The sequence below is a fragment of the Muscardinus avellanarius genome, assembly GCF_963383645.1.
Source record: "Muscardinus avellanarius genome assembly, chromosome: 4".
Classification (NCBI taxonomy): Eukaryota; Metazoa; Chordata; class Mammalia; order Rodentia; family Gliridae; genus Muscardinus; species Muscardinus avellanarius.
This window is the reverse complement of record NC_137789.1, coordinates 48,458,556-48,475,232: the sequence shown is the minus strand read 5'-3', so window position 1 is coordinate 48,475,232 and position 16,677 is coordinate 48,458,556. Positions and strand designations below refer to the sequence as shown.

At 38.3% G+C, this 16,677-nt stretch overlaps 1 protein-coding gene across 1 annotated transcript in view; it reads left to right on the top strand.

Annotated features, from left to right (window-relative positions):
• NECAB1 (N-terminal EF-hand calcium binding protein 1) overlaps positions 1-16,677 on the top strand; it is a gene marked incomplete at both ends in the record, with an annotated part of 166,946 nt that overhangs the window by 142,025 nt on the left and 8,244 nt on the right. Inside the window, one exon of the mRNA XM_080693743.1 lies at positions 10,714-10,826. Within this exon, the coding sequence (XP_080549869.1) occupies positions 10,714-10,826 (113 nt within the window). The remainder of the gene's footprint in view (positions 1-10,713; positions 10,827-16,677) is intronic.

Here is a 16,677-nt window from a genome sequence, read left to right as displayed (position 1 = left end):
AAAGCCAAGGACCTTTAAATACTCAGGAAAAAAAAAAGATTTTTCAAAAAATAAGTTGATGTTTGGGGGAAAACAAATGCTTATATGCCCAGAGAAAAAATGTTTATCCAGAGTAGTGACATTTTATGGAAAGTAAAAGAAAATGGGCTAATTTATTCTCAAAGGCAGACCAACTTGTAACAAAAGGAAACTAATAAATTGACTAACTGAACAAACTTATTTTCTCACATAGTTTTGATACAAATATTTATAATATATTTCTCTTCTGGGAAATTTGGTGTCTTCCTTTACATTTAGTGGAAAACTGTATTTTAAGACCTACAGAAAATGACTCTCTTCTTACTACTTTTTTTTATCCTGTGGTACTGGAAATTGAACCCAGAGGCATTCTACTCCAAGTTACATCCCAACCCTACTTTTTATTCTTTATTTTGAAACAGGGTCTCACTAAGTTGCAGAGGGCCTAAGTATCTGAGGCTGGTCAAGAATTTGCAATCCTCTTATCTCAGCTCCCAAGTACTGGAATTACAAGTGTGCATCACCACGCCTGGCTCTTCTTAATACTTTAAACATGTTACATGCTTTATAGATGTTGAGGGATCACTCACATTTACATAAAGCAGGGATAGAAGATACTCTTTTGTGTCTGTGTCGTGCACTTGTTCCACAGGCTCCGACTATGAATGTGGTGGAAGAAGGTGGTGCCCGCCCACGGGTCAGGCTCCTGCCCATCTGTTCTAACTCAGAACACAAAGGAAGTCTGCAAAAGGAGCCTTGGCGATTCTCAGAAAAGTTTAATAATTACTGCTACCAGTAGAATCCTGTAGCTACGCATACTTTTCCCTGATATAAGATATATTTTTCATCATGTATTCAGTCCTTGTGTTTCTTCTAAGACAAGGATGAGGTCTGTTTTAGCTCATCAGGAGTCTGAATTTTAAAGGGGTTGGTTTCAGTGGGAAAGTGAATGGAGAGGGAAGGAGGGCCTGCTTTGGAGTCTCACAGGCATGGGATTGTCGACTTTGTGATAATGTGTCTGTGATCCTCTCATAGGTTTCCAGGGAGCTAAACTCTAGTCCAGCCAAGAAGTCTGAACACAACTTTTCTAACATTGTGAAGGACAATTATCTAAAGGCTGAACACAACTTTTCTAACATTGTGAAGGACAATTATCTAAAGGCTGAACACAACTTTTCTAATGTTGTGAGAGACAATTGTCTGTTCTTATATAATTTATTTATGTGAAACTATTGTCTCTATGAAAGAAAAGTCATCTAATGGTTGTTTGTGAAAGGTGTCAGACATTCTATTGCTTTGTGAAAAGTGGCAGACGCTCTTTTTTGTGTGTGTGTGGTACTGGGGATAGAACCCAGGGTCTTTCTACCTCCGAGCTGCACCCTCAGCCCTATTTTTTATTATTTATTTTGAAACTGGGTCTCACTGAGTTGCAGAGGCCCTCACTAAGTAGTAACTGAGGCTGTCCACGAACTGCAGTCCTCCAGTCTCAGCCTCCTGAATGCTGGGATTACAAGTGTGCGCCACCACGCCTGGCTAAAGGTGGCACATTCTATTGCTTGACCTTGGTGGGAGAGGTCACTACCAATTCTCAAAGATCAAGATATACATCATTATTAAATCAGTCATGCATAAAAATTACCTTTTAAAATTAGAACTAAACAAAGTGGTTCAGTTGTTGATATTGGGAGGGAGATTCCTTAACTATTCTTAACCAGTTCTAGAGGTAAAAATAATTATGCTCTTTGGGAATAAATGCATAGTAATGGTTTAGCCAGGCATGGTGGCACATGCCTGTAATCCTAGTACTTGTGAGGCTGAGACAGGAAAATCATAGATTCAAAGACAGCCTCAGCAATTCATTGAGACTTATATAAACCTGTTTCCAAATAAAAATAAAATAGGGCTGAAGGTATAATTCGGAGGTAGAATGACCTTGGGTTCGATCCCAGGATCAATCAATAAATAAATAGTAATGGTTTGAACTGGTTCTTTGTATCAGAATTGTCAATAAGATATCTATAATTAAATGTTGTATTTTTTCATTAGTGGTGGTAGACACATTACTATCAATCCCTATAAAATCTCATATATAGCCAGGTATAGTGGGTACATGCCTGGAATCTCAGTACATGGAAGGCTAAGACAAGAGGATTGCAGATTCTAGGACAGTCTCTGAAACGTAATGAGACTCTCAGCAACCTAGCAAGACCCTGTATCAAAAATAAAAAGGGTTGGGGGTGGGGTAGCTTGGAGGTAGAATGCTGCTTAATTCAATCCCTAGTTTCACAATGAAAAAAAAAAAAAGAATGAAAGAAAATCTTTTATATTTAGAATGATCAAAACCATTTCCCCCTGTTATTTCACAGCTAGTATTCATAATTATATCTTACTAAGTGGTCAATGATTTGTCCAGGTACCTAAAACCAGTTTTAGAATTCATTGACTAACAAGGGATATTTTGCTTTTCCATTAGTGAATGCTTGAGAATTTTACAAAGCAACTTTCACATCTGAGAGCAAAGAATAAATTTATATTACATGTTTTTTCATCTTTACTGACCCTTTCCTATATGCCAAGTGTCATGCCAGACATGCACATGTAGCTCACTTAATCCTCACAGTAGCCAATGAGGTGGTATCAGTGTTAACCTCATTTTCTAGGTGAAGAAATTAAGGTGTTGAGAAGTTGAACACTATAGCCAAATCTCAGTAGTTTGTTCAATACCACACTTAATACCAGTCACACACTGATCTCGAGCCACTAAAAACAGTTGTTCTTTGTTAGTGAGGTAGTGAACTAACAGAATTGTTCTGTGCGATTTTCTACCCACCGTTTTCTCCCAGGGGAACAGGGCGGATTATTTGGTAAGCTTGTTTAGACACACAACAAAAGTTCTGAACTCCAGCAGCTGACATATCTAGTTTTCTGAGCAATGAGCCATTATATAATGATGAGTCTAGGCTGTGATTTCTTTTTTGAGCTCATTTTTTTTCCCCTCTCAGCTCAGAATAAGAAAAGTGACATTTATTGAAAACCTGTCATGGGCAAAATCTTTATATACATTATTCTATCTAATCCTCCCTGCCACTCGGTGCTATATATGCCACCATTTCAATTGCATCTATCAGAAGACTTAAGGAAGATTAAGTAATGTGTTCAAGGCCACATAACTAGCAAAAGTGAAGCCAATTCGTTTTAACTTATACCCCTTGTTCTCTCAAAAGTAGAAAGAAGAGGATACGATGGAGATAGATAAAGGAATGCCTAACAGTTGTACAATGCCCTGTAGTTTTCAGGGCAACTTCAAATCTTCTTGGAATGAATAAATACATAAAATTTATTAAAGGAGTTTTTGTTTGTTTCTTTGTTTTTGTTTTTGTTTTTGTTTGGTGGTACTGAGGGTGGAACCCAGGAGCTTTCTACCTCCAGGCTAAATTCCCAGACCTATTTTATACTTTATTTGGAAACAGGGTCTCACTAAGTTGCTGAGAGCCTCACTAAGTAGCTGAGGCTGGCTTCGAACCTGTGCGATCCTCCTGTCTCAGCCTCCCAAGTATGGGGATTACAAGCATGCGCCACCACGCCCAGCTTAAAGGAGTTTTAATAATAGTCAATTGTTAAAAACAAAAAGTAGCCGGGTGAGGTGGTGCATGCCTGTAACCCCAGCTACTTAGAAGACTGAGGCAGGTAATCAAAAATTTAAGTTGAACTCCCAGCAACTTAAAGAGACCCTATCTTAGAAAGTTTTTAAAGTGCGGGTGGAAAGTGGGGATATAGCTCACAAAGAAAGTATGTGTAAGACCCTGGGCTTGATTCCCAATATGGAAAAAAAGGCATCTTTAATTTCTTTATTCCACCAATAACTTACACCACCAACTATCTTCCAGGTCTTTTGAGACAGTCTACAGATAAATTGGTGAATGTTATAGGCAAGAAAACATACTAAAAGGAAATGTAAACTATCAAATAAGAAACTAATAAAATGTTATAAAGAATATGAGAGTATAGGTTTTCATAGCAAGAATACACAACATAATTATGGGAGCCAAGGAATATTTTTACGGTAACATATTTAAGAAAATACCAGAAACAATAAGTTGGTATTTTGAAAAAAATATTGATATATCGATTAATACATTAGATTTTTCTAACATTACCCTAAAAGAACACTACAGTACAGCATAGGTAAAATGTTTCAGATTATTACAAATAAGCATATCATATAGGTGGCAATGTTGATGATTCATAATTTTATTCTTGCTGTAATCAAATAGGAAATAAATGTACACAGTGGATAAATCCAGATCTGAAGCCCAAAACCATGATTTTATAACTTGTTGAAAATCTACAGGTTATTTATGGTCTTCTGGCTGTCAAGGACTAGCAGCCAGTATGAATCAATGAAAAGTCAATGTTATTTTTGAAAGTAACCACTCCAGCCAACACAGACGCCCCAGCTCTGGCCAACTGTCTCGATCCACCGAATCCTTGTTTCTGATGTTATGTGTTGGCTTGCATGATACCTCTTACCAAAGACTTTTGGAATATGACGATGATCAATTTTGAGATATTTTCTTTTTAAAATGTTATGATAATTTTAAACAAAATCTGAGCACATTCTTGTGCTTTAAAAAAATAACTTTTTCCATTGTGGTTACATACACTAAAATTATTTATCACACAATAAGAAGTTTGTCTACAAATCTAGTATCGATTTCTTGCCTCATTACCTTCATCAAAGCAATGCTTAACATTGTATGAAGTAAATAAATTCCATCACACACATTTAAGTGTTGGGGGAACTATTGACAACCAATTTGTTGGGGACTATCAAAACATTGTCTTGCATTGCAATAGCTGTTAAGAGATTGAACCCAAGGGCATTCTGCCTTCGAGATAACATCTTCAGCCCTATTTGATTTGTTATTTTGAAACAGGGTCACCCTAGGTTGCTGAGGCTGGCCTTAAACCTGTGATCCTTTAATCTCGGTCTCCCAAGTGCTGGGAATACAGGGATGTAACACTGCATCCAGCTCTGAAATAAAAATTTTATACACTTATTGGTGTGTTATAGCTTCACATCATAATATAGTTCATTGTGATGTAAATAAAAAATGGATGCTATTTAGAAGAGCGTTACAAACTTCTCAACTGCTCAGAAACTTTATAATTTCCAATAACATCACATATACTCAATTATAACTATAATATGTAATAATGTCAACATCTAAATCAATATTAAGTTAACAGGATAATGAACTTTGGAGGTGATGAGACTCTAGTGACATTCTAGTCCAACCTTCCGATTTATAGAGGAATAAACACAGGCCAGAATGAAGGGCTGACATGTTTAGGTCACCTCGCATTAGTGGCTGAGCCAGAGTTCAAACTCAGGCCCTGTATCTTACCATAGTGCTTTCCCTTCTACCCCTAAACACATGCCTGACTACAGAATCACTAACTTTTCTGGCATCTCTCTGCAAGACTGGTATGGGATTAAATAGGGATCCATGTGAGTCTAGGATGGCAGGACAGAGAGGCTGGCTATCCTGAGCCCTTTGATAAGCTGTGAGTCTTCACCTAGGTGACAGAACATTCCTTCTCAGCAGACTCTTTTGCCTTCACAAATAACACAGTTTTCTTCTTGCAAACAATATATGATTATAAATAGTTTCAATAAGTTTTAATAAAGTAGCAATATCAGCTCCAGTTTTATTGCTTATGAGTACCCTGTGCTATTGTTGACTGTCAGGATTTTGTATAATTTAAAATAGTTAATTAAATTCAATTAACATGTAGTAATTTCAACTAAAAAAATACTTAAGAAAGGCTACAAGATCTCTGAAGACATAGTTAGAGCACAAGTGTATATGTAGTAAGTACAGCCAGATAACACGAAAAAGTAAGTTGCATTTTAAATACATTTATTTCGTAAGAGTAAAAAAAAAAAAGCTGACATTTCCTGAAATGTTCCCAAGAAACCAAGCAGATGAACCATGACCTAATGTCAATGTCAAGAACAATTCTGTAAACTCAAATTGATTCCTCATATTAACATAGAACTTTTCAACTCAAGAAATTCCAAATACTCCACTATAGTTTTACTATAACAAATTTTCATAAGGTAAATGATAAAAGGCATACTACCCCTTCTATATCAGAGAAATAAAAATATAGCATCGTGAAAGAATATCTTATTATGAAAGAATGCTCTGGGTTAACTACTCACACCTAGAATACCAGATTTCAATAAGTTTTCAGACTGTGTATTTGACAAAAGAGACATAGAAATAGCAGCAAGACAGTAGAACTTTCCCACACTTCCAACCTTGTGTCCCACAACCCAAAAAGCTGTACTTGTCAGAATAGTCAAACTTTGGCAGATTGTCTATACTTCATTAATTAATTTCTCTGTGTCAATGTCTAGGAGGGGAAAGAAATGTCTTGTTTGAGTTGCAAAGTAAAATCTAGGTGCTGAACTCTTCCAAATATACTCTCATAGATGTATATAAGCAAATGGAGCCGGGCGTGGTGGCGCACGCTTGTAATCCCCGTGCTTGGGAGGCGGAAACAGGAGGATCATGCAGGTTCGAAGCCAGCCTTGCTGGCTTCAGAGCCCCTGTTTCCAAATAAAAATATAAAAAAATGGGTCTGGGAATGTAGCCCAGATGTAGAAGAGTTTCCAGGAACCCCAGTACCACCAACAAATAAATAAATAAATAAATAAATAAATAAATAAATAAATAAATAAACAAACATAAGCAAGTGGATCAATTTGTTATTGCTACATTATAACCCATCTCAAACTTTAGTGACTTAAAACAATAATCACAATTTCGCAGGTAGAACATTTAGATTCGGATCAATGGGATGGTGTCTTGGACAGCATTCTCATTTGCTTACAGTTTTTGTTGTTGTTGTTGTTGATGATTTTTTTTTATTCAGGGTTCAGTCCACATGAGGCCAGTGTATTTGGATCTCAGAGCACAATTGGGGGGAGGCAGAGAAAGGGGGAGCATATGGGCTCTGCTCCTCACCTCATGGAGCCAAAAGTAGAGAGAGAAAGTAAGCGAGCCAGAGGATTCAAAGACACAAGCAAATCCCTAAAGCCACAGCCCCCAGGACCTACCTTCTCCAGCCACAGGTCACAGGCCTAGGTTACCACCTAGATAAATTACTGATGAGATTATAATCCTCAAAATTTAACTATATGACCCCTGAGCTTAATGCATGAGTCCTTCAGGGGACACTATTTTTGACCATCAAAGGTGGTTTTATGGCCTCAGATGGCCTCCTTTAGGTACCTGAAGTCAGCTTCATGTCAGCTTTGCTGATCTTGACTGAGCTTTCTCATGTCTAGGGACTCAGCTCAGCATTTTGTGGTCTATAATTTTCTGGAACAGGGGTTGGCAAAGAACAGCTTGCTACCTGTTTTTGTGTATAAAGTTGTACGTGAACATAGCTATACCATGTGTTTACTTACTGCCTATGGCTGCTTTCACACTACAGCAGATTTGAGTAGTCGCAAACAGAACTACATAGTATACAAATCCTGGAACATTTACTGTCTTTTCATTGCAGAGAACATTTTCTGATCCCGGCTTCAGCAGGTCTTGTTCACATGACAATCTCAGGGATCCAAAAGAAAGAGTGGAAACTAATAGGCCTCTGGTGCCCTGAACTTGAAAATGGCACAGTGTCCATTTTGCCACAATCTATCAACCAAAGCAAGTTAGACAGTTAGCTCAGATCCAATGGGAAGGAAAATGGAATTTATGTTTTGATGGGAGGAGCAAACTACAAAGAATTTTCAAAGAGAATGAGTTCAGGCAGGAATAAAGGATTCTGGTCAATTTTACAGCTCATCCCATTGGATCAAATAAAAATGGCCTTTAGACTGAACGAATGCTGTAAAGTAGGTGGCTGTAGGAACAAATCTTATTAGGGAAGCTCAAGAGAAATCTACCTTCTCACTATACCTCCAGGCCTTTTTATCTTTTTTTTAATGAAACAGGGTCTCACTAAATTACTGAGGTTAGTTTTGAACCTGTAATCCTCCTGTCTGAGCCTCCTAAATTCAGAGACTACAGGCATGTGCCACCACTCCAAGATACTTAGTTCTTAATATTAAAACCAGGTTTCTGAAAGAGTTGGACAGGGGAATGATTATTCACCACAAAACCTTAGCAAAGTGTTTTAGGCTTGCATCTTCTGATTCTTGATCCCTGATTCCGAGAGGAAATAAAACAAAGCTCATTTCTATTGTTGAATTTATCAAGGTAGATCATAGAGATAAATGGATCAAAAATGGAGAGTGGTTCTGACACAATAAAGGTTTGTTCCTTACCCAATAAACAGTCCACACAATGACTCAGGGGCCCAAGGCCCTCTCATTTGTGGCTCTCCTTTTCCTAAGGTAGGCCTTCATCCTACCAAAAGAAGACCAAAAAAGAATGCGTAGGAGGTGCAAACCTTTCTTAAGTTTGGTTCAAAAGTAGTAAATGTAGTTTTGGTCATAACTATTGGTAAGAACTCATTTACTGATTATACCCAACTTGCAGGGGAAGATGTTATACAGAGTCCAGCTATGTACCTAGAAAGGAGAGGAATCTTTCTTTCCACACATAGAGCATAAACAAACAAACACATAGGCACGCACACACGCACGCACGTGCGGGCGTCCAAGAGAGAGAATCCCAAGTTTCCTACAGTTACTGCTTCTGGCTCAAAATCTAGGATCTGTAGATTTCAGTATTCTTTATAATGTCAAGTTATAGTCCTTTGAGTTTTGACAAATTAATGAAGTTTAAGATTAGTTATCTCTCAGAGAAAGAGCAGGAGCTAGAAAGAATGGAGAAAGAGAGGGAACATGATAAAACTGGGCCAAGATAAATGCGTAAAGATGGCCATTTAGAAAAGGATGAATGAGAAACAGAGTATTCACTCCTTGATTTTAACAGTAAACTCATGCTGGGAAGGTATTTTTCAGTAAAGGAGTTCTCTGATTATACATTGGATCTCTATTCTGGGAGAAACCCTGCAGCCCATTGCTCTTTTGAAAGATTCTTCTTGGTCCTTTATCCTTTGTGGCCTATAGAACAGCCCATTGGAGAGTTTTAGCCTACCTAAGGAAACCTGTGCACTAGTCATGGCCTAATTCATGCTCATATGGATTTATGGACCCAAACAGAATTTTAAGGCCCCCAAAATCAAAGAATTATAAGACTGAGATTGAGATTTGATAATATGGTTATCTCAAAAAAATTTATAGATTTCTAATAAATTTGCATATAGTCAGTTTCATTTGCCAGTAACCAGACCTAATGTCATTACAGTTTTCTATCCTTATTTCTTTTACTAAATCATATGAAGATGAGAATTCTTACTCTACCATTGTATAGTCAGAACCCTGCATATAGTATTTATTCACAAAATAGAAACATTTGTTAACTATATTTAGTGCTTAATATCATGCCTACAGTGTAATTGAAACTCAGAAAATAATAGCTATTAACACAGTGAAAATTCATTGGAATCGAAAACAGGTCAGAGGTTTAGTTCTATGTCTTATGTTACATAACTGGTAATATTATGAAAGTTATTTTCCATATATTCTAGGTCATCTTTATGTTGTTATGTTTGTGTTTTGTGCTTTGCAACTTTATGATTGATGCCAATACTTACATGTATTTAGACTTTTAGAATTTTCCACTCAATTCTTGGAAAAGAAGAAAGAACTAATGCTGGAATTTAAAATTTTATGAGTGGGATGTGGTGGTGCACACCTGGGACCCCAGTACTCGGGAGGCTGAGACAGAAGGATCACAGATTTGTGCTTAGCCTCAGCCACTTAGCAAGAACATGTTTCAAAGTTTTTCTTAAAAATTTAAAAGAACTAGGGGTGTCGCTCTCAGGTAGAATGCTTCTAAAATCAATTCTGAGTATACCCCTCCAAAAAAAAAAAAAAAAACTCATGAGAATCCTGTAGGCAGTTGTTTAGGGAAGTCTTCAAAGTCCAATCTGTATAACGGTAACAGGATATTAACAGAAGCATTTGGCAACCAACCCAGCACAATCCATTAACAGGGCTCCACCTAATGCACTGGCATTTTGAACAGGGCCTGCCTATTCTAAGTGGATAATATGATTGGGAAGCCTGTAAAAGTTAATACACCAGTGGAAATGATCAGCAAACACATATTTTTTGAAATTTGATTATTTGTAATGATTGTCACAATATGGTTAATATCACAAAATATCCAAGCTGGAACTGCCCAGTGCATAGTATAGCTTCTCTTTCAATTTTTGTGACTCTGGGGCAGTGATTACATGTCATACATTTACTTAGGAAGGTTTATAACAATATCAGTGCCTAGGCCCCATTCCCAGAGATTCTGATATAAATGTAATTTCAAAACCTTCCTGTGACTGTCATTGAATTGCTGCTTTTAAAAGGAAAATGCATCATTGTAAAGGACATGCTTAGCTTCTGTGACTTAGAAGCAAGAAAAATAGCCCATTTTGATTATAAACTGTGTATAGTTTTATATTTGAAATGGTCATGCCCTCCCTTCCTTGGTCACACTTTGGGTGCCAATTGCTTGCTTTTGGAGGAGAGATGGGATAGGCAGTGGGGTTAACTTACAGGAGGCTCTGTGAAAGCCAACACAGTAACCTCGCCCTTTCCCCCGGCAGCACATCATGCTTGTGCAGCGCCAGATGTCTGTGATAGAAGAGGATCTGGAAGAATTCCAGCTTGCTCTGAAACACTACGTGGAGAGCGCCTCCGCCCAAAGCGGCTGCCTGCGGTGAGCACCTGTTGCTAGGCTTTCGCCAGCCCTGGCCAGGGAGACACTCCCCAATCTCCATGAAGGTGGGAGTCAAGAAGACAGGCATTTGGAATCCTCACTTTCAATTATGCTGAGCATCAAGCCCTCTGGGGGAAGCCCTTTGCAGAGTTTTACTGAATGTGTTCTTTTTGATCTTTGAACTCTAACTTGATTTAATCATTAGGGGAACCGAGGGAAATAAGATGGAGAACAATTTGAATGAGGAGTTCCAAATTGATTGAAATATCCCCCCTTGACACCAACCAGGTAGCCAGCATTCATTTAAAATCCTCTTTGCAGATGAGGCCTTCGCTCTGGGGCATCTAGCCTTGATTTCAGCATGCTCTGGGGTCTAATCATTATTTCTACCACTATGAAATCGAGAAGGTCTCTGAAGTCCTGAAGCCCTCAACGAGACAAACAGGCTGTGGGAGAATGCCAGAGTGCTTCTCATTATTCCATAGAAGAGCAGCAGCAGCTCTTTCCTGCTTCCTTGGCTACTTCTCCATTTAGACTTCTACTATCTGAGTCTACTAAAATAGACTATTCCTTATCTTTCAATTTTCTACTCTGCTTTCAACTACTAGAACAATTTTCTAGGAAGTTATAAACTTCTCTTAATCAGGAACCTGTAGTGACTCTCTAGAAGTATCCTATCAAATACTAGGTGTATGTCCTGAACTTAGGTTTGCACTGCCAGCAGATTCAGGAATCCCCATCACTGTTATCATTTGATCCCCTTAGCTATAACACTACCTTACCTATGCACAGCTATCTATAGACTTTCCAGCATAACTGTCCATTTTCACTGTACCTTAGAATTGGCCACTTTCCCTTTCCCAAATGTGCGATGAGCTGCCACCCCATGTTCTGCCTCAAGTCCAGAGCCCATCCTCAAACTTGCCAGCATCCAGAAAACTTCCTCAACCAACTCTACCCCTTCCTTGTGAGCTTGTTAAACCACCTTTCCTAATGCTCTTCTACTATTGCTCTGGGAAAGCTCCTTAGCAAATGTGTGTTTATGCGTGTGTGAATCTGTGTGTGTGCACATAAACACATATTTTATGTCTCTGAGAACTTGGATCTGTTTTCATATATACATAATTTTTTTTTTTTTTTGCTGTACTGGGGATGGAACCCAGGGGCATTCTACCTCTGAGCCACACCCCCAGCACTATTTTTTAATTCTTTATTTTGAAACAGGGTCTCACTGAGTCACAAAGGGCCTCACTAAGTAGCTGAGGCTGTCCATGAACCATGATCCTCCTTTCTCAGCCTTCCAGATACTAGGATTACAAGTGTGCCACCATGCCCAGCTAATTAATTATATTTTATTCATACTATAGCAGAATACTTTTCTAGTTAAGAAATTTGGCTCTGGAATTAAACATAGGCATGCAGCTGGGCATGGTGGTACACGCCTATAATCCTAGTACTTGGGAGGTTGAGATAAGAAAGTCACAAGTTCAAAGCCATCATCAGAAAATTAGTGGGACCCTGTACCAAAATAAAAAATAAAAAGGCCTGAGGAAGTAGCTCATAAGTACAATTCCCCTGGGTTCAATCCCCAGTACCAATATAAGCAAACAAACAAATGATTACACTAGTTTTATGATTTGGGAAATGATCTTTACTGCCTCTCCGCCTGTTTCCACAATAAGAACCTCAGGGGAGAGTTGTGAGTATAACAGAGCTAGTCCATGTAAAGGACTCAGCAAAATGCCTCTCTCCACTGTAGACCATGAAGCCCAGCTGGGCCGTTCTGTCAATGACTGTCGCTTCTGGGCTTATCTTCTCTTTAGAGCATGAGCACCATCAACAGCCCGTAGTTTCCCAGTGGTACCTTTGAACATGTACAGGAACACAGGAAGTAGTGAGCTTCCATTAGTGTATTAGTCTGTTTCACATCAGGCTCAGAGGGAATACATCAAAACCTCATTTTTGTGTTTTTATTTATTTATGATGTGTGTGTATGATTGAAAATTAAACCCGGGGCATTCTATCTCTAAGCTGTACCTCCAGCCCTATTTTATTTTTTATTTTGAAACAGGGTTTCACTAAGTTGCAGAAAGCCTCCCTAAGTTACTGAGGCAGGCTGAAAACCCAGGATACTTTTGTCTCGGCCTCCCAAAAACTGGGATTACAAGCTTGTGCCACAATGCTCAGCTTATTTAGTACTTTTAGATAAGTAACTTCAGAGAGATTTGCCAAAGTAGGATTATACATAGTTTTTAAAGGCAATCATAAATGCAATAGTGGCCTTTATCTCGGATCCTGGAGAAGAAACTGAGGCTAAGAGCCACTAAGAGTCTTTTCCAAACCACCAAGCTATTTAGAACATTTAGAAAATGAAAAACGTGCCTACATACACCTTCCAACAGTTTAAGCTGTAGAAAACAGAACTCAGTAAATTCTTCTTGGGTTTGTGGATATAGAAAGAAGAGAAACTCTGCTTCAGTCTATCGCAATCTACAGGGATTGATCAGGTGTTTTATGTTTATAAAATGGGAACAAAAGCTTATTTTTTAAGGTTCAGAGGCTCTTACTTTAATGAGTGTTAAGAACATGACCTGGAGCCACTACAGCAGCCCCAGGGAGAGAGGGACACAGACAGCAGGCAGGGGGCAGGGGGAGGGATTTCTGCTGCCTGCTGCAGACTCTCCTCTCTCCACAATCAGGAGAAATGGCTCCATCTCCTCCTGCTGTGAAGTGGAGGGAGAGACACATCCTTTTCCTGCAAGATGAATTGGGAGGCTAAGCCTTTTCTTTTTCTTTGTAAAACTGGCTTGTTTCTTAATGGTTCTTCAGTCACTTCTTAGTGCTGATTCTTCAGCTACTTTTTCATGTCCTGGAACTACCAAAGTGTAGACTGTCAGACGGAATGAGCACCAGAGAGTAACCACACACAGATGGAATGTATGTGGAGCAGACCTTGGGCCAGTGTGCCCATCGGAGTTCATGTTTTTAGCTCTACCAACTAATCAAGTCGGGATCTCTACCTGTACCAACTGATGAATCCTGGAATGGCACCAATAGTGCTTCTGTGCACCCAGCATGACAACCTAATGCTCGGCTCATCCAGAAACCTCTGACTTATCAGGGTTTTGCCGTCTCTTCCCGCATAATTTTTAACTTAGCCTGACTATGGTTAGACATATATATATATATATATATATATATATATATATATATATATATATATACATATAATTGAAATTACTGAAGGTTTACAAGACTGGGCATTTTACATCCATTTACTTCTTTAGTCTTCACAGCAATCATCAAAGGTATGTACTACACCCAACTTAGAGGGAAACAGGCTCAGGTGGGTGAAACAACATGCGCAAGTGTATCTGCTTCTAAATTCCTTGTTTAACCCTTGACAGTGTTGGGCCATGGTTGTATTAGAGATTCCTGGACTTTCTGCATTTAGCCAGGGGTAAAATAAGCAATACTTCACCAAGGTCTCCTTTTCTAATTTATATTTCAGGCAAATGAATTAGTCTTTATGCCCTTTAAGTATTTGATTAGGAGACCTGGAAGTTTGAAGACCTATAAAGGCTTTGTCATAGGAGTCAGTCAGCCAATTGAGGTTTTTTTGTTTGTTTGTTTTTGGTAGTACTGGGAATAGAACCCAGGGGCTTTCTACCTCCGGGCTATACTCCCAGACCTATTTTATATTTTATATGGAAACAGGGTCTCACCAAACTGCTGAGAGCCTCACTAAGTAACTGAGACTGGTTTTGAACCTGTGTGATTTTTCTGTCTCAGTCTCCCAAGCGTAGGGATTACAAGTCTGTGCCACCATGCCCAGCTGTCAATTGACTTTTTAAAGAATTACATTAGTAAAACTCAAGTTCTCATGCTTATTATCATTTGTATGGACCAATGTATATCACACACACACACACACACACACACACACACACGTTTGATGCTGTTCTTCATTGATTTTGTAATCACCAAAGCTGGTTAATCCCTATTTACCATGGGGCAAGGGATATCAGGTGAATAAACATGGTACACAGTGTGTTCTCAGAACTAAACAACAGAGCAAGAGAGAATAGTTTCTGCTCTCTAGAATCTTAGGATCTATTGAGGAAAATATGATACTCATTTGTGAAGGTAGAGAACTAAAGCTACAAAGAAGAACAAAATCACACTGTTTGCAGAAAAATAGATGGAACTCTAGAATATTAATATTACATCAAATGATTATAGCTAGATCCAAAGAACAAGCAGATGTATCTATCTTCTCTCTTATATGTGGAAGCTAGAAAGATATTTATAAATAAAGACAACATCAGATAGATGAGCAGAGACCCTAGGGAAGTATCTGAGAGGAATTGGGGAAGGGGGGGTAGAGTCATAAAAAATGCATTAGTAGGATTAATGCTATGAATGTGTACAGAATTGCCAATTCCAATCTCAAAGACTCGTAGGGTAACAGTGAGGGACGGAGTGGAACCTGTTGGAGAGGGCAACAGGAGTTTTGTGCATGTATTTTCCTGATATCTGTACCCCAATATGATGTAAATTTACAATGACCACCAAAAAAGCCATGCCCTTGTCCTAAAATTTTACAGCTGTTAAAGAGAATAAAGTAACTTCCAAAATCACTCTCAGCTATAAAATTCTAAAACTTAAATGTGTCCAAAACCTCATGTCCATGGTCTAGGAGACAGTATGTGAACTATATTATAACAAGCAATCCTGAGCCATCCTTAAGAACAAATGGGGGTGTGTGGGACCACTAACCATTTATCACTAATAGTATTTATAATGATAAAGTAACTGGTGACAGGTCTGTGTGTGGAAAAATGTGGGGGACATCCCTCTTCTTGTGTTTTTTCTTCAATGACTAGGCCCTTGTGAGTTCAGGTAGGGAAAACACAGGAAAAAGAGGAAAACAAGGGGTTAGGGAAGGTCCTGTCCAGCCCTTGAGGTACTATTGTCACCATTTCACCGAAGAAGAAATTGAGGTTGAGTAAGGGGCCCAGTGTGACAGAGCTAATTAAGAGGAGGAGTTCTGTTTGCCATTATTTAAACCCTATCATATCATATTTAATTCTTCAAAAACGTGAGCATCATTCTAAAATTTTGTGAATGTTTTATGGTCTTGTGGCTAGTCCAGAAAATTAAAGGCTTAGAGTATGATAAATGGGTTTTTAATGTAATAAGTAATTCAGATTAATTAGTTTTCAAGAGGCAGTTGGTGAAGATTCTGAAATCCTAGGCCTTGTATTTTAAACTTTGTCCTAAAGAAAACAGACCTGGATTGAAATTTGTCAAATAGCGTGTTAGGTAACATTTGGAAATTAAAAACTTCTTTAAGATTAAGGTGGAAGTTACAAATTCTCTCGCCAGGAAAAAGCACATATGTATATTAATTTGTAGATCATTTCTGAGATTTTGAAAAATCTCCCCAAAGCTCATCCATGAATTCCTGGGATGAGAAAATCATGAATTCCATTTTGTATTCAGTTTTATGATCCTATATTAAACCTCCCCTCAGAAAAATCTAAAGTTTAAATAACAATATTTGCTACATCATACCTTAATGAACCATAAATACTTATGAAAAACTCTACAAGCAAACGAAAGGGGAAATTAAATCCCTGTGTGCAGTTGCTGCCACCTGCTGGTCACACTTGAATAAATCCTACATCTATATTATTTCACTGGTTTTTTTGTTTCATATGAACTCAAAACACTTTTCCTAATCCCTTGTTTGGATTCTAATCTAAATATTGTGAAACATTAGGCTAGACAAACTATACCTTCAGAATTAAGTTCTTAGAGGCCTCTATTTTTATCTCCCATCTTTCTT